At 41.0% G+C, this 26,839-nt stretch overlaps 2 protein-coding genes across 2 annotated transcripts; both read left to right on the top strand.

The window, feature by feature from the left end:
• The first annotated feature begins 6,009 nt into the window (after positions 1 to 6,009).
• On the top strand, positions 6,010 to 13,419 carry LOC130409564 (sodium/potassium-transporting ATPase subunit alpha-1-like). The gene is given in 23 exon segments (XM_056733609.1): positions 6,010 to 6,149; positions 6,376 to 6,489; positions 6,602 to 6,661; positions 7,631 to 7,834; positions 7,931 to 7,958; positions 7,961 to 8,043; positions 8,128 to 8,262; positions 8,385 to 8,502; positions 8,584 to 8,852; positions 8,935 to 9,243; positions 9,351 to 9,485; positions 9,573 to 9,765; positions 9,842 to 10,017; positions 10,304 to 10,440; positions 10,527 to 10,677; positions 10,754 to 10,922; positions 10,995 to 11,149; positions 11,882 to 12,005; positions 12,235 to 12,380; positions 12,464 to 12,594; positions 12,821 to 12,922; positions 12,997 to 13,088; positions 13,280 to 13,419. Coding segments are annotated over 23 exon segments (3,072 nt in total). The 5' UTR covers positions 6,010 to 6,137; the 3' UTR covers positions 13,309 to 13,419.
• A 1,152-nt stretch (positions 13,420 to 14,571) lies between these two features.
• On the top strand, positions 14,572 to 26,394 carry LOC130440118 (sodium/potassium-transporting ATPase subunit alpha-1). Its single transcript, XM_056773007.1, has 22 exons — positions 14,572 to 14,777; positions 19,292 to 19,417; positions 19,515 to 19,574; positions 19,747 to 19,950; positions 20,028 to 20,141; positions 20,223 to 20,357; positions 20,431 to 20,548; positions 20,668 to 20,936; positions 21,020 to 21,328; positions 21,675 to 21,809; positions 21,882 to 22,074; positions 22,154 to 22,329; positions 23,373 to 23,509; positions 23,595 to 23,745; positions 23,991 to 24,159; positions 24,251 to 24,405; positions 24,485 to 24,608; positions 24,690 to 24,835; positions 24,911 to 25,041; positions 25,124 to 25,225; positions 25,320 to 25,411; positions 26,149 to 26,394. Exons 1-22 carry the CDS (start codon positions 14,766 to 14,768, stop codon positions 26,175 to 26,177), a joined length of 3,087 nt encoding a protein of 1,028 aa, XP_056628985.1. The 5' UTR covers positions 14,572 to 14,765; the 3' UTR covers positions 26,178 to 26,394.
• Positions 26,395 to 26,839: the final 445 nt, after the last annotated feature.

Genomic DNA, 26,839 nt, shown 5'->3' with positions numbered 1-26,839 from the left:
TATTACATAAACATAATAATAATAATAAAATTAAATTAAATTCACTTGTATAAAAAAAATATATAAATAAGTAAATAACAAAATAAAAAAGCATTACCATGAAAAGTAAAAACTGAGTGTATTATTGCCATTTCAAAAATTGTGATGAAACTGATAACAAAACTATAGTAAGTTAAGAATGTGTGTGTTCTCTTGGAAAGTTGATCTCTTGTTTTTTTCTCAGAAGAATCCTCCATAATAATACAACTATGATGTCATGTCTACACATGTTGGATGTTTTGTTTTGCTGCAGAGTTCTGAAGTCTTCGTTCCTGTAGATCACTCAAAGTTAAAGGACTCTGCTGTAGTTTCCAACATAGCGAGACAAAGCAATGCGGTGGACTTCTTCCTTCCCTGTATCCCAGTTTTTGTTGGCAGCAGGTCATTCAGTAACTCTGTGCCTGAGGGGGAATCCGACCCGACACAACGCATGCAGATTCCATCAGCTATTACACAAGGTCCTCTGTCCAGCACTGATGTGTGATCGCACCTGATTCAGCCGTGTTTCTCTGCTTCAAGAGCATGAGGAGAGAGAGAGTTACAGTTTTATTCAAGAATAAAACCGTCTTTACACCATGTGCATGTTGGGCCTCGTGCAGGCTATTTTCAGAAACAAATGAGTGGTTTGTAAGGCAGGAACGCTTGGTCCTGTGAAATAAATACATCTTACGAAGTGGTCAGACGCGCTAGCTGTTATTTTAAAACTCTGGCCTCCAGTTGTCCTGTATCAACTGCTTAGGAAACCTTGTAAAGGATGTTTGTATAAATTTAGGACAATTTTCGGACAGTGGAGGTTGAGAATGAATGAATATATTCTCTAAACATGTTCATGTTTGGGTAAAATATGAACAAACTGAATGTCCATATTTGACCCAAACATGAGTTGAAACAACGTCGCTGAATTTCCCCACAGTTGGGTTTGTCCGTATTTTATTCAAAGGGAAAGTTCATCATTTTGTCACCCTAGTGTCTTTCCAAACCTGTATGACTTTCTTTCTTCTAGAGAACACGAAAGATGATTTTTGGAAGAATGTTGATAACCAAACGACACTAAACCTGTTGACTTCCATTGTAGGAACACAAAAAAAAGACAACAAAGTTGCACAGGTTTGGAATGTGTGATTTCTCTGAACACTTTCTGTTACTATATGAACTGAATGTGTGTTGAGAGTCCATATAAAGAAAAGATGTTTTGTGTCTCAATGGTTTTACGTGAGGGATTCTCCTGACCTTTGCTGCGTTTGTTGTGTCGGTTGGTGAACCTGCCCACACCTGCACTAATCTTCACTTTTACTGTCTGTTTTGGGTTTATACGTCTCTATACGTCCACAGTGTTTACGGAAAAGCACAACCGTCATGAGGGCAGAACTGTTAAAGTGCAGCATATACATTGACTTCAGCTAATGTTACAAAGAATCATATCAAACTACTTAACAACTAATGGGTTGGATTCAGGTTTTGGATTAAAGAGCAGTCAGGAGTTTGTAAAGAAAACCTTCATGAAGAGGAATGATGTAGACATGATAATGATGTGATGAGGGAAGCGGTGTGCTTCAATGCTCTCACATGAGTCAAGCTGACCGCCGGCCAGAAGCTCAGGTCATGAGTCCATGAGTCCATGTTCTCTTGCATGACATGCTGTCGTTTTTTTCACAGACACTCATAATGCTTCAGCTAAAATGCTTTACAGAGATGTCTATATCACTCTTGGTAACATTTTAAAATTATGTTTTTTATTTCAGAAACTGAAAGCACATACAACAACAGTGAACGGAAAAAAAACTGTACAAAACGTATAGGGGGACAACAACTAGGTAAAGAAAAATAAATAAATGTATATAAAAAAGGGCAAGTTTCATACTCATTATTAATATAAAAACTATACTATAATATAAAGTTGAACCCTTGAGGTGTTTCTGCCAATCTCATATTAATCTTGAGTACCTTTAGAGTAGAATTGCATACATTGTATCTTCAAAGAGGGGTAGGAGTATTAACCACATGCGGTTCATGTCCGGCATCTTTAGTGCTGGGACGGCTCCATATATCAGTTTCAAACCATCTCCAAATCCAGCTTTATATCCACAGTTTATATAACAAACATATGTTCTCGGTCTCTCTCTTGCACACAAGTGAAAGTGACGTCTGCGCATGCTCCTTCTTCTGCTCTCCTGTGGCCGTGCCGCATGCTTTTCCATGAGAATTATCCAATAAGGGAGTAAGAAAAATTGTTACAAAACAGTTTTATATGTTCGAAAAAATTCTGCATGATCGCTGGGGTAGTGTATCGAGCACAGAAATACTACGTCATATGCCCAACTCGTTTTTTGACAAGTTGACCATGTTAAGCACAAGAAGACAGCACGTTTAACATTGTAAAGAAGTCAGAATGCTTGACACATCATTGCAGGGCCGCTTTAAGAAGACTTTAAATCTTCCTCTTGACTCTTTTTGAGCTCAGTGATTTCCTGATGTGTGTTCTGCTCTCTCCACTCCTTCATTGTAAAGTGTCCCTATGATGGAGTTCTAACAAAGTCCTTGTTGCTCTGATGGTCTGTATTCTTCACTTTCTGTCCAGAATATTTCAGTCTCAACTCGAAATGTTGTGTTTGAAAAGATCTTTCACTCGCCACAATTGCAGATTGCAGGAACCGACTGTTCTATAAATGTTCAAAACGTTAACTGAGCCTGTTGAAGACTTTAGATGTAATCAGTCACTTCAACATTTGTTGATGCCTGAATCTTATTTATCATGGAAGCAAAGTATGAATGGTTTGCAATAAACAACAACAACCCCAAAGAATGAGGAACATTGATGGTGATATCATTTTCAGTTCTTACTAACTTAAAGCGTTATCAAACATTCAGTAAAAGTGTTTGGCAATGCCTCCATCTGTGTTTGTTGTGTCAACCTGCTGTCTTTTGTGTCCTCCTGAATCTCGACTTTCACGGAGTGCTTTGTGTTTGTACAGTTATGTTACTCTTTTATGTTTCTGCTCGCTGGATGTTTATAGGAAAGCAAAGATTTTCTGAGGGCACAAATGTTCAAGAGCACACCAGTCATGTGGCAACTGGAGAAGATTGTCATCAGCAGCTCACTGTCGTCCATCAAAACCTGTTTGTGACTCTTTTATCAAAGTGGAACACAAAAGAAGATATTTTGAGAAATGTTTCATTGGTTTTGTGTCCATACAATGGAAGTCAATAGGGTTCAGTGTTGTTTGGTGAGCAACATTCTTCAAAATATCTTCTGTAGAGTTCTGCAGGAGAAAGAGAGTTAACATGAGGGTGATCGTGAAAGACAAACACTTAATAACAACATTGTGTGGCTGTGGATTTGTCTCGGTCTCTTACAGTAAATGGGTTTGTGTCTGTAAATGAGTTTCTATTTCTGCTCCAGACGACGGTATAATGAGAGGATGAGAGCTGAGGAACCGAGCGGATGAATGTAGGTGTCTTCCCTGGAAAAGACCAGTGGAAAAATCTCTTCAGGGTCAATGTGGGCGGGGGGGGTTGAAGTGAAGTAACCTGAACCCTGAAGAGTGGCTCTGTTAGGTAAAGCTCTCTGTGTGTCTCGGGGAGAGAGAGAGAGAGAGAGAGAGAGAGGGAGAGGGAACAATGGTCTCTCACATGCGGTGAGCCACGCACACACAATAGCTCTTATGTGAGCGAGATGCTGGTGGACAGATGTGCTTCTCTGGAGGCCGGATCTCAGCGAGAGAAATGCATTTGTTGAGATCCCCGGAGAGACTCGACAGTCCCGGTGATTACAGGTGCATTACAAATGAGCTCTTGATAGAGGATACATCCCCCAAAAACATGTCCTTTACTCAGCCTCAGGTAATGCTGGGGTATAAAGGTACAGTTCTTACCATCCTACATTGGAAAACTCTAATCTGTACTTTAGTCTTTACTATAGTATATCGTATCTATTATTCTATTTACATTTTCAATTCTATATTGTATTTATACAAAATAAATAAATCTTATTATATTATATTTCCTATATTTCAACTATATACTATAATAAATCTAAAAACTAGAAATTGTTCTGCAGTTTTCTATAGTAAATCCTACAGTATACTGTGGTGTTTCATGTGGGATGCTGAGACAGAAATATGCGGTTTCATTTTGCCTGTCTGTCAATCGGCCGAACAGCTTTACGTTATTTACATAGAAACATTGAGTTTTGTTAAAATATGATAAGAACTTTAGAGACTCAATCAATTTGTTGTGCACAACATGAAGCTGAGTAAGTTTTTATGGTTTCCAATAACTTTACAACTTATCCAAACAATATTATTCAATTGATGTGCGGTCACGTGTATTTGCAATTTGTTAAATAATGGCACAGTTTTGTTCTTAATAAATGATGCCAAACCTAACAGCTTTGTGTAGTATAGTAATTTACTAAGTCACTTAACAAAGATTAGACAAAGTTTCTTAATGAAGACAGAGTTTATATTTCAGGGTGAAGTGTTTCTTTAAGAGGTGCTAAGAGATGTGAGAGGAAGTGACAGTTGTCGTCTTTGTAAATTGAGTTTCTCGTGCATTGAAAACATTCATTTTTCACACAGATTTGCTGGTAATATGTACATTTAACAGTGGAAGGTTTGAACAAAATATATTCGCCTGGAGTATAGTTTTGGTTTTATGATAATAAATACATTTATGTACTTGTTCCTTTATTTATTTTTCTGTTAATTTGTATTGTATTTTTGCACATGGGACCGCCATGTTATAGGAAAATGGCTTTGGAGTTTCCCCCAGGCAAGACAAAAACCTCTTGGTTGCCATTTTTGGTCACGTCTTTCCAGTCCCGGCCTCCCGCTGTTATCACGTGCACTGACAGATCCAGTATGTGCCCCCCCCCCTGATCTCTGCCCAATGATAGTCTCAGAGCAAACAGAGACTTCAACACAACATCCATTTTTCTTGACAATAATCCCTCGGTCAGACAGACCAATTACAGGTTATCAAATGCTTCTTTAAATAATAGATTTCACTGTTTAAGGGTTCATGTTAACTGCTACTTTGTGTCTCTTGAGACATTTTTGTAACATTCAAAAAATAAAAGGGAAAGGTCACACATTCTCAGCAAAGTTACATTTTCCTGGCAGGTTCAGGTCACAAGACTCCTACTTGAATATAACGTTAATTCAGATACCGGAACAGTTTTCTTGAAACAGGTTTATATTTTGTGCTCAGCAGAGTTAATGAGTGCAGACCTCAATGAAGAAAAGCAATATTAAATGTGCACGGATCGGTAAGAAAAGTGAATGTTCCAGCTACTGTTGACATTCCCACAAACCTGATTTCACCTTGAACATCAGCGCTGTTGAATCCCCCTCTTAAACACGCATGTGACAGGCATGCCCATGCCCATCTGAGCTATAAAACCCGCTTATCTGAGATCTATTTTCAGTCTTCACCAAACAAATACCTGCAAACCCCGAGAGGAACTATTAAGTCATTTTCATAGATTTACTGCCGTATATTTCTTTTGTGATGTTAAACTGCACTTAAGTGGCAGAAACTAAACCTAATACGATGTTGACGGACAAAAGATAGCAAAAAGTTTACAAAACAAACGAGGAATTCAGGTCCAGTTTGATCTGTCAGATTTACTACTGGGCGCCACAGAATACAGTTTGCACAGTTATAATCACTTAGCTTTGAATTGAAGAAGTGTTCAAAAGTCATAAATATAAGGTGGTGCCAGTCTGAGAATAAACAATGAAATCATTCATAAGAACAGACAAATAGAGCTCAGTGATGCACAGATATGAAATCTCACCAAATGTTGAAAACTATCTTATGTAGATTTGTTGAGGACACATCAAATATTTAAAAGGTCAGTTCTTCATCTAGGTTGAATGACCTACATGTGTGTGGATGAAGGTTAAAAACATTTGAAGTTGATGTCAGCCAAACCCCGCCCACATTTTCTTAAAAACCCCTCCTTGAAAGCAGGTGAGTTGGCAGGGTATAAATTTTGAGAACCTGGATCAGACACACAGGGACTCTTGTTTCCAAAGAGACTCAGGGAAGGACTTAGAGAAAAGCTCCAAACTTTGGGTTGGATTCCATGAGGAAAAATGGGACTTGGCGTGAGTTTATGTTTCTTATACTTTTGGGATTATCGTATATTACTACATTTCGTTACACTGTACCTGTATATGTGTAATGACAATAAAGTTGAATCTAATCTAATCTAATCTAATATTATGCTTAACATTAAACATGATTTGTCAAGGGTTTTGGTAACGTTTCAATTTTAAAGTTATGTGTTAGTTGTCTATGATATGTTTAATGGATATGTTTCCCTGTTAATAGACAGGGAATGATAAGTACAAATTGGCGGCGACTTCAGAGGATGGATTCAAAATGCCAAAAAAGGGGAAAAGAAAGCAGAAGGACTTGGACGATTTGAAAAAAGAAGTGGATCTGGTGCGATACTCACATAAACAAATAAACACAGAAAGTACACACTAAAATTACTGCAAGGTGATATGTGAGCAAAATTTAGTTTTGAAGGGAACTCTTTGGGTTTTTTCTGCAGGATGATCACAAGTTAACTCTTGATGAACTTCACCGCAAATATAGCACAGACCTGACCAGAGTGAGTATTTTTAAAAACATTTTTTTAACCGTAACAATTTTATGACTTTTGGAGTTATTCAAACATTTGTTTGAGGATAAGATACTTTTTTCACTTGTACATGATTGCATTGAAATGTAACATTTAAGCTCAAGACAGCTCTCATATCTGATTGGCACCTTCAACACTAACCTAATAAGTATATATACAAAGGCTGCATTTAGATGTTAACCGGTTCAAAGCAGGTCTGTTCAAGGTGAAACAGTCCATGTATTTAAGCTAAAAATAAAGTAAAATGTGTGTGTACCATTATTCTAGACATGCAACCTAATCACACAGGAACTCTGGCTAATTCTTATAAATTCATACAATGTGAATCGTACCAAAATGTATAATTATTAGAAACACTGAAGCCCCTCCTTTAACCCCACCCCTGAACCTAACATAACTGGTGCGAAAGCAAATCATACTAAAATCTAAAAATAACACTGTACAAATTCATACGAATTAGCCATGTTATATGATACTTACCAATTCTCTTAAGATTGTGCTGGTCCATCCTTGTGTAACGGAAATCCGTTCACCCAAATGTTAGCAATCCCTGCTCCATACCCACCCCACTGCTGTAAGCACGATGAGGAGGGGCACGATTGCCACTGTTTGGTGAAGCTCACCTGAAGCACTGGTTTTGGGCACTCCTCTGGATATCAAAATGCCCATTGGTGTACTTGCAGGTTCAAGAGGGGGGTTGCCAGTGAAAGTGGGTTGTCAACTAGCTCAGCCATTGGACGCGCACTCCCGGATGCAAGGGTGCGTGTTCCTGACATTGGGATGGCCCCTACCCGGACCACACCCTCTGCAATATCCAAACCTTGCCCTATCACCACAAGGACACCATGTCCACTCTAACTTATAAAATATGAAATCAAGGCCTGAAAACCACACCCTCTGCCTGTCTTCAATTTACTGTTCACTGTTTATTTCTGGTAGGGCTTGACATCTACCTGTGCGAGAGATGTCTTAGCCCGTGATGGACCCAATGCTCTAACCCCACCTCCTACAACTCCTGAATGGGTGAAGTTCTGCAAACAGCTCTTTGGTGGATTCTCAACACTGCTGTGGATTGGTGCAATTTTGTGTTTCCTGGCATATGGAATCCAGGCTGCCTCCGAGGACGAACCAGCAAATGACAATGTATGAGAGATTAAAAATTGTCTAACTTTGGCACAAATAACTTTATGGTCATTAAGTCACAGATATGTAAACCACAAATGAAAACCTTTTTTGTAGCTTTATCTGGGAATTGTGCTGGCTGCTGTGTCATAATCACAGGATGCTTCTCGTACTATCAAGAAGCCAAGAGTTCTAAAATCATGGAATCTTTCAAGAAACTTGTCCCTCAGGTACAGAAATATTCATTAGTTCTGTTGAAAATGTGGCTGTCACACAAAGCTAAGAATGTGGTCTGGGTTATTCTGTTCACGTAGCAAGCCCTGGTTGTGCGTGATGGGGAGAAGAAGAACATCAATGCAGAGGAAGTAGTCGCTGGTGATTTGGTGGAAGTCAAAGGTGGAGACAGAATCCCAGCTGACCTGCGTATTATCTCTGCACATGGATGCAAGGTAAGGCCTACAGTAAAGCATATCAAAGTAGAAGTAACAGAATAATTCATTCCTGCTTATTGACTTATCTAGTGTGTGAATGAAGATGAAAAGAAACTTGAATCTTACCTCTTCCTTTCAAGGTGGACAACTCTTCGCTCACTGGTGAATCTGAGCCTCAGACTCGTTCTCCCGACTTCTCCAATGAAAACCCTCTGGAGACCAGAAACATTGCCTTCTTCTCCACCAACTGTGTTGAAGGTACAAAACATCTGAAGTATGATGAATATAATCAAAAGGACTAGCATAAAACCCAGCTTTAAATTTGAACATATCTTCTAGGTACTGCCAGAGGCATTGTCATCAACACCGGTGACCGCACCGTCATGGGTCGCATCGCCAGTCTCACCTCCAGCCTTGAAGCTGGACAGACACCGATTTCTAGAGAGATTGAACACTTCATCCACATCATCACTGGCGTGGCTGTTTTCCTGGGTGTGTCCTTCTTCATCCTCTCTCTGATTCTTGGATATGGATGGTTGGAAGCCGTAATTTTCCTTATTGGAATCATTGTTGCTAATGTACCTGAGGGTCTCCTTGCCACTGTAACTGTAAGTGCAGCCACATTGTTTAATCTGTCGGGTCTTTTCTAAATCCTTCTTATCAGCACTTTAATTTTATCTACTCTTGCAGGTGTGTCTGACTCTGACCGCCAAACGTATGGCAAAGAAGAATTGTCTGGTGAAAAATCTTGAAGCTGTGGAGACTCTTGGCTCAACCTCCACCATCTGCTCGGACAAGACGGGAACTTTAACCCAGAACCGGATGACCGTGGCTCACATGTGGTTCGACAACCAGATTCATGAAGCGGACACCACAGAGAACCAGAGCGGAACCTCATTTGACAAAAGCTCTCCAACTTGGGCGGCCCTCGCTCGTATCGCTGGCCTGTGCAACCGCGCCGTTTTCCTTGCTGATCAGAACCAGGTGCCAATCCTAAAGGTATACTTGAGCACTCAATATTTACCTTAAAGAAGTCTTAAATGTACATCTAGCTGTCCACCACAGTATGGTATTGATGCAACTGTAACTCAAACAATCTTTTGCAGCGAGAAACAGCTGGCGATGCCTCTGAGTCTGCTCTGTTGAAGTGTATCGAGCTTTGCTGCGGTTCAGTTATTGAAATGAGAGACAAGTACTCTAATGTTGCTGAGATCCCTTTCAACTCCACCAACAAATACCAGGTATTTATATTCTGAAAGATTCTCTGTAGATCAGATGGTAGAGATTTGACTAGTCTGGCTTACAGCATCTAATCGGCTTCGCTCTAGCTCTCAGTCCACAAGAATCCCAATTCCTCAGAGTCTAAACACCTGCTGGTGATGAAAGGAGCCCCTGAGAGAATCCTGGACCGATGCTCCTCTATTCTCATCCAAGGAAAAGAGCAACCTCTGGAAGATGAATTGAAAGATGCTTTCCAGAATGCTTACGTAGAGCTCGGAGGTCTTGGAGAAAGAGTGCTGGGTAAAGCCACCTCATAATGTTCTGTATTGCTGCTGCAGTATAACACACATGGATAATTCCTGGTTCTCTCTCACAGGCTTCTGCCACTTGTCCCTCCCTGATGACCAGTTCCCTCAAGGTTTTGCATTTGATGCAGATGAAGTGAACTTCCCCACAGAGAATCTTTGTTTTGTTGGCCTCATATCCATGATCGACCCGCCTCGCGCCGCCGTTCCAGATGCCGTGGGCAAGTGCAGGAGTGCTGGAATCAAGGTGTTGTTTCACCTTGATTCAAGATCCCCTAATTTTGGGGTTATATATTGCATCCGTAAATTAATCAAATGATAAAGCACCTATGTGTTCTATCACAGTTTAGCATGGTTTCTTGTGACCATCCAAATACAGCTAAGGCTATTGTCAATGGTCTTGAGTCGAGAAATTATCCTTGATTCAAGACCCACTGGTTGAATATCTTGCTCCTTTGTTGCAACATGTTAAATTTCGTTCACATTGCTATCAAATTCAGTTGCTCAAATGATAATTCAGAATCTTCTAACAGGTTATCATGGTTACTGGTGACCATCCGATCACGGCTAAAGCTATCGCAAAGGGTGTCGGCATCATCTCTGAAGGCAACGAGACTGTGGAAGATATTGCTGCACGTTTAAACATTCCTGTCGGAGAGGTTAATCCAAGGTAAACTCTCAACTTTAGTCACCAACTTCAAAATAACAGGAAATAGGCTTTGCATCAATGTCTGCTAATACAAAGTTCACTTCCAGAGATGCTAAAGCTTGTGTGGTCCATGGAGGAGAATTGAAGAGCATGTCTGAAGAAGTACTGGATGAGATCCTGCAACATCATACTGAAATTGTGTTTGCTAGAACGTCTCCTCAACAAAAACTGATCATAGTGGAGGGATGTCAGCGACAGGTACTATTCAACCAATCCTGCTCATACTAGATGATTTCCCTCCGATCTGTGTGACAAGCTTTTCCGTCTTTATCAGGGTGCCATCGTGGCGGTGACAGGTGATGGTGTGAATGACTCTCCCGCTCTGAAGAAGGCTGATATCGGTGTGGCTATGGGCATCTCTGGATCTGACGTGTCCAAACAGGCCGCTGACATGATTCTGCTGGACGACAACTTTGCCTCAATCGTCACTGGAGTGGAAGAAGGTATGAACTGTTATTAAAGGCTCAACAGTTATGAATATTCCTTTGACACTCAAACGTTCAACTTCATTTTAGGACGTCTGATCTTCGACAACTTGAAGAAATCTATTGCCTACACCCTGACCAGCAACATCCCTGAGATCTCACCCTTCCTTTTGTTTATCATTGCCAACATTCCTCTACCCTTGGGTACTGTCACCATTCTCTGTATTGATCTGGGCACTGACATGGTAGGTGAAAAGAACTAGATTGTATAAAACCTTTCTGCAGATTTTACTTTTATTGCTTGGATCATTACCTAGATAGAGCTTCACCTATTGGTCAGAAAACTGCTAAAATTGTAACTTGCAATTATTTTGTTGAAAGCCACAACTTTGCTCATCACTTATTGAGTTCATTAAAGCACAAGGCCTAAGAAGCAGTGGGTCACAGTGCACTTTATAACAGCTATGGCCGTTGTGGGACGACATTAAACCCCTTCAGCTGTTGTAAAATGCATTGTAACCCACTGCTTCCTGGGGCTAATTACCTATTACCTATGATTTCATATGCGTAGCACGGTTTCATAAAATAAAGTGAATTAAATAAAATGTGGCATGTAATGCGGTCAGCCGTTATAAATCGGGATATTTTATAACGGATACAACTCGGCTGAGACTATTTTATCAAATTCAATTTCGGATCCCATGATCTTCAGACCACACTGGAGAACATTTTTTACATTCCTAACTGTATACAACAAAGTTGACTTAAAAATGAAGCGATATCACAACATCTCATTTCAGTGACAATAACCATGTCCTGAAGTAACCCTAACAAATATTGAGATTTGAAATGGCCTGGTGTAAAATCACTTTGGATTCAGTGTTCTGTTCTACGCTTGTTTCTTTGAACGTATAACCCACTTTCACAGTTTTCGAATTTGCTGTTTTTTGTTCATTTGTTTTGTGTCATCGCCACAGGTTCCTGCGATCTCATTGGCCTACGAAACTGCTGAAAGTGACATCATGAAAAGGCAACCCAGAAACGCTAAAACAGACAAGCTGGTGAACGAAAGGCTCATCAGTATGGCTTATGGTCAAATCGGTAGGAGCAATTTTTACACAGAGCTCAGAATGTTTGTCTCTGAATGTCGAAATTATAAATCACAGAAATATAAGTGAAATGATCAACTTTGCCTTTAACATATGTTACTATTTTGCCACTTAAATACTTGAAGTTTACATGTACAATTACATTAAAGATATTCATTCACTTAACCTTGAACTAGAAATTGAAGCACCTATTAAACAATTATGACCAAACTAAATTGTAGGTATGATGCAAGCGACGGCAGGGTTCTTTGCCTACTTCGTCATTCTTGCCGAGAACGGATTCCTGCCGTCTGATCTAATAGGAATCCGAGTCAATTGGGATGATAAATACCTCAATGACCTGGAAGACAGCTACGGCCAACAGTGGGTGAGTGTCGCGGCTGTTCTTCAATCTGTGAAACATGCCAAACCTCAACTTCATCATAAAGCCTCGTGTGTGTTTATGTACAGACGTACGAGCGCAGAAAGATTGTGGAGTTCACGTGTCACACGGCATTCTTCGCCAGTATCGTGATCGTTCAGTGGGCAGATCTGATCATCTGTAAAACCAGGAGAAATTCCATCGTACAGCAGGGAATGAGGTATGCAAACAAAGAGCCGTCTTCAAACAAACCACATTGCCTCATGTCTGTGAGAATGGGCGGTTTGATCAGACTCAGGCACATTTGGACTCTAAAAGGCCACTGCCAGAAAAAACAATTCATATTATTATTATTGTAAAAGGAAGTGATGGTCATCATCATTGCCGTAGTGTCATAGCAAGGTTAGCCAGAGACAAAACTTAAAAAACCCATCTTTGTATCACAGAAACAAAATCCTCATCTGTGGATTATTTGAGGAAACTGCTTTGGCCGCCTTCTTGTCTTACTGTCCGGGCATGGACGTGGCTTTGAGAATGTACCCACTCAAGTAAGTGAACGGATCTAGTTTACACTACACTTGATGATGTCAAAACGTTTTTAACAATGTTGTTTTGTTTGTAGACCATGCTGGTGGTTCTGTGCCTTCCCATATTCACTGCTCATCTTCATCTATGATGAAGTTAGAAGATACATCCTTAGACGGAGCCCAGGAGGTGAGAAGAGTTTGCTGTTATTCACCTCAACAAACCTTTTCTTCGCTTAACGACTGACGAATCTGTTTCCCAAGAAAGTTTGATTTTAAATGGGATCTCTGATAGCGGTCTTACTTTCAGAACAATGTTCCGTTGTTCTCCGTTCCTTAGAGAGATGAAGGTTGAAATAACTCTGTACTTTATTGTTTCAGGCTGGGTGGAGAAAGAAACGTACTACTGACACGAGACCACCTTCTATTGCAAACTTATGCAAGCAGACCTTCATTGTGATGTCTTTAAAATCCTGCAGAATGTGCTCATTTTCAACCAATAAACATTCAGTCAAATCACATTCATGTTGCGTTTGTTTTTGTGACTCCAACATTTCTTAAAAAAATTGAAAGAAGAAAATGTGTTCCACAAACAAATCAATTTATTTTTTAACACAGTCTTTAGGGCATTACAATAGATGTTGTGAAAAATGAAACAAACATATGATCACAATTCAAGTGAAAAGGGGAAAAAAGTAAATATAGTGAATACTAAACATTTACGTTCAACTCAATACTGACCTGTACAGAAAGCAAAACACTCTGAAATATGTTCTATTGACATCTTAGAATTAAAACAGGCAGCAAGAAGAAACTATCAACATGATAAAGGCGCAGCTGCTGATAATAGGCTTTCTGAGATCAACTCATACGGATTCACTTCTCCCACTAGGGGGCACTCTTCTTGTCTAAAATTAGGGACTGACATGATCGTTTCCATGACAACACATTTATAGTCTTGAGCCCACAGCTTGTAAATAAAATTCGAGATATTTTTAGCTCCCCTGCTTTGAAGATGCAGTCTCATACAGACAACACCGGTCGATTCCCCAGCAATATTTCTGCCTAATGAGTCTAATCCCTGTAATGAGGATAATCCATACAAGACTCAAATAATGACCATGAAATGAGATGCTGAGGGAATAGTGTTGAGGGAAACGTGACAAAAACAGCTTGTCACATACATCCAATTCCACCATGACGTCATGTAAACTCACGTGTATATGATATAGCTACAGGTCACTCACAAGTGAAGATCTGCTGCTCACGAGGTTTTTAATCTACAGAACTGCCCTCACTCACCTAACTGAGAAAATTGAGGATGAAAAACCAGACTGAAAGATGCTTACATTTGCATGTTTCGGGTTAAACGCTTAATCCATTTCAAATACATTTTAACCAGGTTACTCTGAGCTCACCCAAGCATAGACACTCCATTCAAAATAAATGTTGACTTTAAAGAAAACGTGTTAACACGTCAATTCTTTTCATTGATCAAGGTTAAAGAATGAGTGGAGAAGAGTCAATGACATTCATTTAACCTGATCAAAGTTCAGAGGAGAAAGTCTGACACTATCTCAAAGATCGCTGATCTCCTCTTCTCTGCTCGCCACGCCCCTTTTCTCCGCGTTACCATAGCGATACGGGTAGACGTCACTGAGGAAAAACAACGCCGTATATAAGCGTTTGAGCGCTCGGTCTGTAACTCGCTGTTGATGCGTGTTAAGGTGGAGAGACACGTCCGGCTGTGACCAAGAAGAAAATCTCAAGAAAAACGGGACTTGGGGGTTTTTAATTTGTTGGTTTTAAGAAACGTTGGATTTTTTTTTGAAGACCCAGGTGGTCGTTTTTAATCAAGAGAGGCAAAATGGGACGAGGAGTAAGTGTGGATTCGTCTTTCATTGTTTAAAGATTCACTTTACACTCAAATGTTTAATGTTGTTTTTCATTGTGTCTTTGCGCTTGATAAAAACACGTTGTGGTTTGGTGACTTGCTTTCTCGTGGTTTCTTTTTCAACGGCTACCGAAGTGAAAGACTTCCGCAGTTTCTAGGTTTGGATGAGTTGAAATGAATGAGATATTTGTGCGCCCCCCACACGATCCATTTAAAAGGAGCCCGTTTACTTTACTGGAAAGAGCAACAAGTTGACGTCTGTGGCTTTAAGAGAAAGTTTAGAGATTACAGGAATGTAACAAGCGCGCAAACTTCCTACACGGCCACGATGTCGCGCGGCCTGTTTGTCTAAGCAAATGTAGTCTTGTGACTTTTAGTGTTAGTGATTCGTGTGTGTCACAGCATGCTCGTGTTGTTGTACAGCTCGCGGAAAAAGAACTAAAGAAACCGCGAAGATTTGTGTTAAGAACTCGACGGCGTGAGACTGTATCTTATGCTCGAGAAATGCATTGGATTGTTTAGTGTACAAACGTAAAACAACATCTTTTTTTAAAGCTCATGACGTGTCGCACAATATAAAGCGCAAAATCTCCATTTCCCAATGAAAATGATTGATGGTTTTTACTGTATTAAAGGTGACCATGCTTTTGGCCTATTGATTTACATTTGTATAAATACCATGGTTCGATTCACCACAAACTATAAAATAGCAACTATACTTGATATATTTTCGTACTAAAACGAAACCATATAAAGAAACCTAAAACGTCGCGATCCATACGATAGAAAGTTAAACTAATAAGAACAGGTCACTCCATTGCTTTTCAAATAGGAAATATACAGTCGAAGTATTTCTGTCACGCATCTGTCTGATCGATGGCACACTCAGGGGTGTCAAGATGTTTTGCACTAGAATATTTTGATCTGTTGTTGTTTTATCTCTATGAAGCCGGAGGGTGAGCTCAACAGGCTGAACTGAAGATACGTGAGAATCCTGCTGCTGTGGTGAAAGCGCGACTGGGTGTTTAAACTCTCCTTTCCTCCTCACGCACAGTCAGAATGGTGTGGTTTGTTGCTGAAGTGTGTGCACAAAAGCCTCACTAACATGATGGCAGAATGAGCTGGTGTTGTGCAGAACACCACTCCCTGATATCAAATGAGGCTCTTATCATCACAGAGATGATGCGTTCAGTCCCACAGTACTCATGTGATGGAGAGCAAACAGCTTCATCAGGTGTTGCCGCATCGAGCTACACCCCTCAACCCCATTAAATCCCACCGCATGGGCCAGACAGTGTTGTGTTCGTGTGTGTGTGGTGGAGAGTTCGGATTAATGCCCTGATATGTACACCTTGGTTCAGTGATATATTGAGTATTTGAACATGTTCTGTTGTCATGTGTGATAGTGATTGCTGTTTTGGGGAATCTTTGAATGTGTTTCTGATATTACCCATAACCGCCAGGCTAGAGATAAAGCGAGGCATCTTCTTGACATTCAAGTGAATGTCATTGTTTGACCTGTATGGGCTTTTAATGGTGGATTTGCTCAAATGCATAAAAGATATTTATTATCACAGACAGTGGGAGAGTACAAACCCCAGGCTCCCAACAATTGGATATTGGTTGAAATGTCAATTTAAGCATGTAGTGAAGTGTGCTTAAAGGTCGGCGTCAGGTGTTCCTCACAGCTGCATACTCGACCCCCCCTCAGTGTGTATATAAACTCAGATTGTCAGCCCTCCTCTGAAGGGTTCAGCATTCTTTCCATCCATTCATCCGTCACTATGTGTTAGTGAGACCTTTTGTCATTGCCAGTCCTGTCTGACAGGAGAGACAGAGACAACCCGAGGGGCCGTCTCGGGACCCCTTACCTTTTTTGGTGCGGTGGAATACCAACGTTTAGTCTCCACATGAACTTTTCTTGAACATGCCGCCAGAATTGTTCAAGTTTGTGACTTCAGTTTTTCATCCTTCTGTTTCTTGGCTTCCCGTAATTCCTCTTTATAAGGCCAAAGAGAAAATGTAAAACTGTGAAAGATTTAATTGAGTCAAATGTTCATAAGTATATAAGGTGAGGGGAATGGGACACGAAGGAGGCTCTGGGGAACGTTCTGTCATCATTATGCCGGATCATCAGGTTTAACCTACACTTGTGGAGCTGAAGGGAACATGCCAAATAATTAATCTCAGTTGTTCCACGTTCTGCTTAAGTGTTTGTGCTGTTTATTTAATGCATGTTGTAACGTTGATGTGAAAAGAAAGCAAACTAGAAGGATTAGATGATGGACCTTTGACCCCACTACAGCCTTGTGAACTGTGCTGGTGTGTAAATCTCTTGTTCCGGCGTAAATGCCTCCCGACTGTTGTGGACAAGTTTCTTTTCAACCTCCCCTGTTTATTTGCCAAAAGCCATTGATGGGTGTAGATGTGTGGCTCCGTCTCCCGCGGCAACAGCGCAAAGTCCCAGAATGAGAGGAGCGATGTGTTCCTGCAGACAGGTTTTGGCACAAGTTGTTTGAATATTTTTTAGGAATTTGAACAACATGAAGAGATCTGTGACTTGCTATTGTTGGTTTATGTTGAACCCTTTAACTCCGTGTCAAACGTCTTTCACATTGAACACGCATGTGGAAAGTGATCACGCGTGTATTATGATGAGTAAGCATTTGAGATGGAAATGAGAACGCTGATGTAAGCCGTCCCGATCGGTCGAGCGCTACAGGATTTCTGTTCTTTGTTTTGGGCTGCTTTTATCTTCACATCCTCTCATGTACACTATCAACAACTGTTCCACTGTATTCTGTAGATTGGTATCAGTGAAAAGACCTGATGAAGAGAATAAAGATTTACTGCTGAGAATGAAGTGTGAGACCCGTTTGGAAAGGGTGAACGTGATTTTAAAATATAATGCATATTTCTTTAAGTTTACCCCAACCATAATGAACCCAAATCATACACAATCCTTTGACTGTACGCCCAGAAGTCATATTTTCTGTAATGTATCTAATAAACATAGTTCAATCCGTACAATCCTCAAATACTGGATTGTTACTTCTCTTTTCTGGCTAGTTATTATATGAGGATTTTATAATTCCATCAAAGAGCAGGTCAGAAGAAATCTTCATTCTTGTGTTGAGAGATAAGTCACACATTGTGTTCAGGCTGATAAGACGTGGAGGTTCAGGGTTAATATGCTTCTGAAGTTAAATGTTTATTGCGACGCGTTATCCATTGGCATCGCCCCATTGGTGTGGTAATCTAAACTCTGTTACCTCTTGCTAATATTTTACTTTTTTATTTGCAATCTGACATTATGAAATATCAGTTAAGTTGTGAGAATTCCGCTTTATAAAGCATTATTATACGGCTCGTTGGAATGCTTGATTCTGATTGGCCAGTCGCAACTTTCCAAGGGTTGTTATTCTCAGATAACGACCGCTCAAAACGAATAACACCATCATTTTGGCAGGTGCAGTTTAATATTACACAAAATTGTATGTTTTTAAAAGACATATTTATATTATATTTACAAATAATGAAACCAAATTGAATGTTCATGACATTTGAACGAAAGTTTTTTCTTACCTTAAAACCGAAACTAAGCGTCTTTTACTCGCTGAACGTCTGCATTCATTATAAACCGAGATCTTTATGATGCTGCTGGCCCTTTAAGAGCTGGCGCGCTGTACTGGAACACACATGCGTTTGTTTCCCAGCTGTTTGTTCCCCCATGGTCATTATTTGACTACCTTTACAAGGGTTCTTGTTCATATGGGAATTATGAGGTCATTTTGTGTTTATCTGACTGTTTCAAAGCAAGGCGGCGTGAGAGAGAACTGTTGAGTATTCTGTGCTCTGTCTCCCTACACATCTCTAACCAACCTGAACACTTTAACTGATCATTCTTCATGAACGCTGCATTCACACATTGATTCTTCATTGGAGTTTGGGTTCCTTGCCACAGGGCCGTGTTGGCTTGCTCATACTGCTGATATTAGATTTACTAGAATGATCTAGACTCTTGTTCTATACACCACTGTGATGTGTTTGACATTTTGGGTTTCTTAGTTTTTCCTGTAAAGCTGCTTTGGAACGATGCACATTGTGAAAAGTGCTCTATAAATCGAGTTGAATGGATGCACGTTTGGCTTTATCAATAGAGACTCAAGTGATGTAGAACGTTAACATTTTGAATGCTTTGCAGTGTGTTTCGAGAGCTTTATACAATAGTAAAGTGCTTAAAGTTGAAACACATAATCTTGAATGGTTGAAGGAGCGGAGACGATGATCAATATTACATTTCTCTGCCTTACATTTATAATACGCACATGTAAAGTACAGATCAGATTGGCAGTGGCACCGGTGCGACCATTCAGATAGATGTGTGGCACTGGTAGTTAATATAGTCACACAAAGCCATCATTTGGTCACAGTCTAGAGCCCTGTTTTGTTAAAGAACACACAGGGAATGTTACGGTTGTTTTTCCGTTGGTCCATAGGAAGGTCGAGAACAATATGAGCTGGCGGCTACCTCAGAACAGGGGGGCAAGAAGGGCAAAAAGGACAAAAAAGGCAAAAAGGAGAAAGATAAAGACATGGATGAGCTGAAAAAAGAAGTGGACTTGGTGAGTCACGCTGGTTTTATTCATTGCGTCTCAACGCCTGTTGTCCAGCACATCTGTAGAACATCTCAGTGAAACCTTTCTTTGTGCGCTGTTGTAGGATGATCACAAACTCACGCTGGATGACCTCAATAAGAAATACGGCACTGATTTCACCAAGGTAAGATACTTCAGTTGGACATCTTTACATTTGATGGTAGAATCATGTATTTCTTAATAGGAGGTTGAAATGAATGTGCAAGTTAAGATATTCTCAAAGGTTCTTGTGACTTTTGGAGATGTTCTTGAAGGAATTCTGTGTCTCATGGTTGCCTGTGCTGGTTTTGTTCCAGGGATTGTCCTCTGATCGTGCGAAGGAAATCTTGGCTCGTGATGGACCCAACGCTTTGACTCCACCCCCGACAACCCCAGAATGGGTGAAGTTCTGCAAGCAGCTCTTCGGAGGCTTCTCGACTCTCCTGTGGATTGGAGCCATCCTTTGTTTTCTTGCGTACGGTATCCAGGCGGCTTCAGAGGATGAACCTGCCAACGATAACGTGAGTACAAATCCTGTTTCTTCTCATTCAAATGTCTAACTTTATCTCTTAAACTCTGTCTTTGCTCTTACTCTTAGCTGTATCTGGGAATCGTGCTCTCCGCCGTCGTGATGATCACTGGATGTTTCTCATACTATCAAGAAGCCAAGAGCTCCAAGATCATGGACTCCTTTAAGAATCTTGTCCCTCAGGTTGGTGAAGTCATCTTTTTTTGTGGACAGTTTTCTGTGAGCGTGTGTAGGATTTTCTTTCACATGTCTGATGTCACACAGCAAGCTTTGGTCATCCGTAATGGTGAGAAGAACAACATTAATGCTGAAGAAGTGGTTGTTGGAGATCTTGTGGAGGTCAAGGGCGGCGACCGAATTCCTGCCGATCTGCGTATCATCTCCGCTCATGGATGCAAGGTGAAATTCAAGATCATAAATTGCGTTTATTTCTCACATACAAGATTTACAAAAGATCATGTCTTTTTCTCAGGTGGACAACTCTTCGCTCACCGGTGAATCTGAGCCTCAGACTCGTACCCCTGACTTCTCCAATGAAAACCCTCTGGAGACCAGAAACATTGCCTTCTTCTCCACCAACTGTGTTGAAGGTACAAAACAGCAGTTTTGCTTAAAGCAACTGCCAAAATTGCTTTTTTAAAGTCGGTCTTATCTATATAATCATTAGGTCACACTATTAAAGATGTGGTTGAATTTGTTTTGCCTCTAGGGACCGCCAGAGGTATCGTCATCAACACTGGCGACCGCACGGTCATGGGCCGTATCGCTACACTCGCTTCCGGTCTGGAAGTGGGTCGAACACCGATCTCTATTGAGATCGAGCATTTCATCCACATCATCACCGGCGTGGCTGTCTTCCTGGGTGTGTCATTCTTTGTCTTGTCCTTGATCCTGGGCTACAGTTGGCTGGAAGCCGTCATCTTCCTGATCGGTATCATCGTCGCTAACGTGCCAGAGGGTCTCTTGGCTACCGTCACCGTAAGGGCTATTCTATGCACGGTTCAGTAGGAATAGGATGCAGCGGTTACGTTTGGTGTTAAGAACTCATTTTTCTTTTCAAGGTGTGTCTGACTCTGACTGCCAAACGTATGGCAAAGAAGAATTGTCTGGTGAAGAATCTTGAAGCTGTGGAGACTCTCGGCTCAACCTCCACCATCTGCTCGGACAAGACGGGAACTTTAACCCAGAACCGGATGACCGTGGCTCACATGTGGTTTGACAACCAGATTCATGAAGCGGATACCACAGAGAACCAGAGCGGAACCTCGTTTGACCGGAGCTCAGCGACATGGGCGGCCCTTGCTCGCGTCGCAGGCCTGTGCAACCGTGCTGTTTTCCTCGCGGAGCAGGAAAACATTGCCATTCTGAAGGTCTGTTTGACGGGAGCGAATCAAAATCGGCTTTATTTTTTCCTAAAATGAACCTGTTCACAATGCTGCCCTTAGAGAGCTGTTGCCTCACTGCCGTGTTTGTTCTACTCTTTGCCTCTGGGAATCTGTTTAAACCCCTCGCTCTCCAGAGTCTCTGACTGGAACACACTGTTTCTCTGTAAATGCAGCGTTATGTAGTAATGGGACTCATTTGTTGTAGAGTTTTCTCAAATTCAAGAGCTCTTTTAAAAACCTGCCCTGCTTAAAACACTGAAAGCGTGTTTATGGTGCATGTATCAGATCATGTGTTTCTCAATCATTCTCTGCACTTTGTGTTTGTACCCAGAGAGACGTGGCTGGAGATGCCTCTGAATCGGCCCTTCTGAAGTGCATCGAGCTGTGCTGCGGTTCCGTCAAAGAGATGAGAGAGAAATACTCAAAGATCGCAGAGATCCCTTTCAACTCCACCAACAAATACCAGGTATGTCTGGAGAAAAGAAAGACAAGTCGTTGGATGGCTTTCAGATTTGTAACGTATTCTTTCTGTTTTTAGCTCTCCATCCACAAGAATCTCAATTCATCTGAGACCAAACACCTGCTGGTGATGAAAGGAGCTCCCGAGAGAATCTTGGACAGGTGCAGCTCCATTTTGATCCAAGGAAAAGAGCAACCTCTTGATGATGAGATGAAGGACGCCTTCCAGAATGCCTACTTGGAACTCGGTGGTCTGGGAGAAAGAGTGCTGGGTAATCTTGTGAACCGTCAGCCTCAAGTTGGCTCTTTCTTTTACCGCAAATCCCTTAACTGTTTTCTTGTGCCTGACAGGATTCTGCCACTTCTTCCTTCCCGACGAGCAGTTTCCTGAGGAATTCCCATTTGATACTGAAGAGGTGAACTTCCCCACAGAAAATCTTTGTTTCATTGGCCTTATGTCCATGATCGACCCTCCACGTGCTGCTGTGCCTGACGCCGTGGGCAAGTGCAGAAGTGCTGGAATCAAGGTATGTCAGTCTTTGGAGGGACATTTTCTAATTTGGGCCACATCTCATGTCCGTGGGATATATTCTTAATATACTGTCTTCAGAATAAAGGGTAAAGGTTTCAAAGAGGGTTTATATCACAAAGTTGCATTAAAATTACCTCAAATGTACCTTTTGTTTTATAGACCACTTCACACGATGTAAGCACTTCCGGTTTCATTTTTGAATTATTTATATTCAAGATATGCTTACATGTATAATAAAATCGTATGCTGTGTTCACACCAAACGCGAAGCATCTTGTTCCTCACTCTTCATTATAATTGACACGAAAAACATCGTACAACAGGGACTGTCTTCGCGTGTCCAGACGTGTCAAACAGTAGGTGTCAATGAGCTCTTTTTGCGAAAACCCCGCTTGAGTTGAAATGTTCAACTTGTACGGAAGAATGATTGCATCATTGGTGTCGCCCGGTGCGAGTTCATGTCTATTCACCTATTTGCATTGACTTTTGTATTTTTTTTTATTTACTAGGGCAAATCGCTCAATTAGCGTTTGGTTTGAAAGCAGTATTTGATATTTCAGATTTGGTTAAAACGTATTCTGTTGGTTGTATTTTGTTTGGAGCTTGGATGTGTTTCAGAGGCAACAAATGTGATCTGGCCCAAACTTAACTTTAAAACTAATCAACAGTAATTGATTCTTTGTGGAAATTAATAAAATATAATTCAAACAATAAAGTACTAATATCAATTAGATCTAATGTTTTAACCACAGACCAGAAGTTGACCCCCGGGCCAGGCGTATGCGTCCAATGAAATAAAAGTAAAATTCATAACTAATATCTAAGAAAAGGTAACCAGGTAATACTTGTAACTGTATTTAAGGGTGTTATGTGAGGTCATGCTTGTGTTTTGGGAAAAATAATACTTTTTTAAAATGCCAGACATCCCTGTAAGAACGTAACGCTCCTTCCTACAAATAATCACATCTTAATATGTTTAAGAAATGCTCAGAAGTGAACTGCCTTGTTATTGGTTCTGATTCAAACCTTGCTCTTCTAGGTTATCATGGTTACTGGTGATCATCCAATCACAGCCAAGGCCATTGCCAAGGGAGTGGGTATCATCTCGGAGGGCAATGAGACCGTTGAAGACATCGCTGCTCGCCTGAACATTCCCATCAATGAGGTCAACCCAAGGTAACGGGATGATGCACGCCCTCAGTCCTTCTGGTTGGATATTTACCGCTTACGGTTTTTCATCTCAATTGTATTTTCTTTGAAGGGATGCCAAGGCTTGCGTTATTCATGGTGGCGATCTGAAGGATTTGTCCCCCGAGCAATTGGACGATATCTTGAAATACCACACAGAAATTGTGTTCGCCAGAACATCTCCTCAACAGAAGCTGATTATCGTGGAAGGCTGCCAGAGACAGGTTAGTCTTGTGGACCAGTTTAACATCCTTCACCTGGAGCTCTTTGATGAGCGATGGGGAAACTTCCTTGTCTCAGTGCATAACTAAAATATATTAGGCAGGTGACATATTCTTTTTTCATATCACGATAATTGCCATGGCTTTTAATGCTCTGTACGCTATTATCACAATATCAATTACATTGAGAGGGCTTTATAAAAGGGGTACTGTAAATTGGTTTAAGATGCATTGGTGTCTGTCCACAGGGTGCCATAGTGGCGGTGACAGGTGATGGCGTGAATGACTCTCCTGCTCTGAAGAAGGCTGATATCGGTGTGGCTATGGGCATCTCTGGATCTGACGTGTCCAAACAGGCCGCTGACATGATTCTGCTGGACGACAACTTTGCCTCAATCGTCACTGGAGTGGAAGAAGGTATGAACTGACAAAAAACACTCAACGCTTCATGCCGGTTTGTCCGAGTGCCTCGTCGCGTCCTGAAGCATCTCTCGCTCTCGTTTGCTAGGTCGTCTGATCTTCGACAACTTGAAGAAGTCCATCGCCTACACCCTGACTAGTAACATTCCTGAGATCACCCCCTTCCTCCTGTTCATCATCGCCAACATCCCTCTTCCATTGGGTACCGTCACCATTCTCTGTATCGATCTGGGCACTGACATGGTAAGCACAGCATTGGTTTACTAGAGGCAAGATTGTGTTGGTGAGATGATGTCATGGATTCATTTGTCCTGTCATCAAGGTTCCTGCTATCTCTCTGGCCTACGAAGCTGCCGAAAGTGACATCATGAAACGGCAACCCAGAAACCCCAAGACAGACAAACTTGTTAACGAGAGGCTCATTAGCATAGCGTACGGTCAAATCGGTAAGAGTTTTTTCAACACGACCTGATGGTGAGGTGAAGGTCTTCAGAACTGTAAAGGATTGGTTCGGCTTGCCTCCGCAGGTATGATTCAAGCTCTCGCCGGGTTCTTCGCATATTTCGTAATCCTGGCTGAAAACGGATTTCTACCCTCAACGTTGCTGGGTATTCGAGTCCTATGGGACGACAAGCAGGTCAATGACCTGGAGGACAGTTACGGACAGCAATGGGTGAGTGTCTTTCTATATTGCCTCTCTGCGGTTTCTTTTTCAGTTTCTCATGTCTTGTATTCGGTGTTTCCCCAGACATACGAGCAGAGAAAGATTGTGGAGTTTACGTGCCACACGGCGTTCTTCACCAGTATTGTAATAGTACAGTGGGCAGATTTGATCATCTGCAAGACCAGAAGGAACTCCGTTTTCCAGCAAGGGATGAAGTGAGTATACACTGGCTCTATTTACTCCGATGAATCCCCAAATGTAGACGAAGAAAACTTCCTTTATTTTTCCTCTTTATAGGAATAAGATTCTCATCTTTGGACTGTTTGAGGAAACTGCTCTGGCAGCGTTCCTGTCGTACTGCCCAGGCATGGACGTCGCCCTCAGAATGTATCCACTGAAGTAAGTGTCTTTTTTCAGGTCTTATCTGATGAATTCTTTTATAGAGGAAGTGTGTGTTAGGTGGTATTAAAGCATTCTTTCATGTTTCTTCTAGACCAACCTGGTGGTTCTGCGCTTTCCCCTACTCCCTCCTCATCTTTATTTATGATGAAATCCGTAAACTTATCATCCGACGCAGCCCAGGAGGTGAGCGAGTGATCCTGTTCTTTATAGAATTATAAACCCTATCGGTCTGTTCCAAATCTGCCGTGTTATCTACTGCCTACATAGGCATCTACTCTCTAGGGAATCATTCTAAAACCTCACAAGTGAAATGCTACATATGAAGGATCGTTTGTAGTCCATTTCTCATGACTTAACACATCATTTCATGAGTTGCAATGCATTCTGGGATTGCCTTTGCTCTAGAAATGTGCATTGAATTCGATTGAAAAGCAGCTTTAAAGTAAATAAATATTGATAAAGATGGAAGAGGCAAAAGTAAAATGTAGAATGCATATTGCAAATTACAAAAAGCATTTGATTCAAATCCCGTGAGGGAGAATTGTTACATTCCAGTACAGTAAATACAGTGATACAGCAAAACAAACAACAATGTCATTTCAATATATACCACGATAATATCGCTATTGTGACTTGTTTTTGCCACGATAAATTAAAGACGAAGATAAATTTGACTAATTTATACCAAGAGACACCATATCATGATACTGCCACCAGGGAATAAGCGTGAACACGATAACCGTGCAGTGGGGTTAGAAAAAGAGTCCCAATTCCTATGATGCCTTGCTATCTGTGTTTGGAACAGTTCATGTTTTTCACTTTGTCTTGCTGGAATGAATTATTAATATTCTACACAATGTACACAATAAACGTGCATGAAAACTGATCTAATTAGTTTTATTTTGTTGTTGTTGTTGTAGGTTGGGTGGAGAGAGAGACGTACTATTAAAGCATCCGGTCTGCATCACACAAGTTTATTTGCATGGTTGACTTGCTGCTCGGAATTTTAACCTCCGTAATCTGGATGTGTTTTTATATAGGGAATGCTTGATACAAACACAGAGAACGTGAATCAAGACATCGCGTGCCTTGTTTCTGAAGCCGGACCAATTTTATACATGTTTTTAAAAGTGTAATATAAAAATAAACTTGCAGCCAGGTCCCACGCTTTGTGTCATTTCCTTTCTTTTCATTTATTTCGAAGTTTGTTATTTTTCATTTGGTAAATGCTCGGGTGCATGAGAAGAATGCCGATGTTTGTCCAGACCTCTTATTGCTGTAAGTTTGTAACCCCTACAGCATTTACTATGGTAACCACGGTTTCACCTACACACCATTGCTAAAAGTTGTTTCCTTGAGAATCTTGATGATGATGATAACCAATAATGACAATGCTTGAACATTAATTGCAGTAACTATGGTTAACATATTAAATCTTTGTAATGAAGTGGCAGTTAAAGTTTAAAAACAAAAGATAAATCCACGCAGGTTATCTCTGCCATTTTCTTTTCCATCTCAACAGCCTCGGTTACTGAAAAATGAATGATGTTAGATTACATTATCCGCCCCGGTGAGAGTGGGTTTGAAATGCCTGCAGGAGACCAGAGCTTC

This window comes from Triplophysa dalaica, chromosome 2 (genome assembly GCF_015846415.1).
Source record: "Triplophysa dalaica isolate WHDGS20190420 chromosome 2, ASM1584641v1, whole genome shotgun sequence".
Lineage (NCBI taxonomy): Eukaryota > Metazoa > Chordata > Actinopteri > Cypriniformes > Nemacheilidae > Triplophysa > Triplophysa dalaica.
Note: the sequence above shows the minus strand (reverse complement) of the source record. Positions and strands in the feature narration are given on the sequence as shown.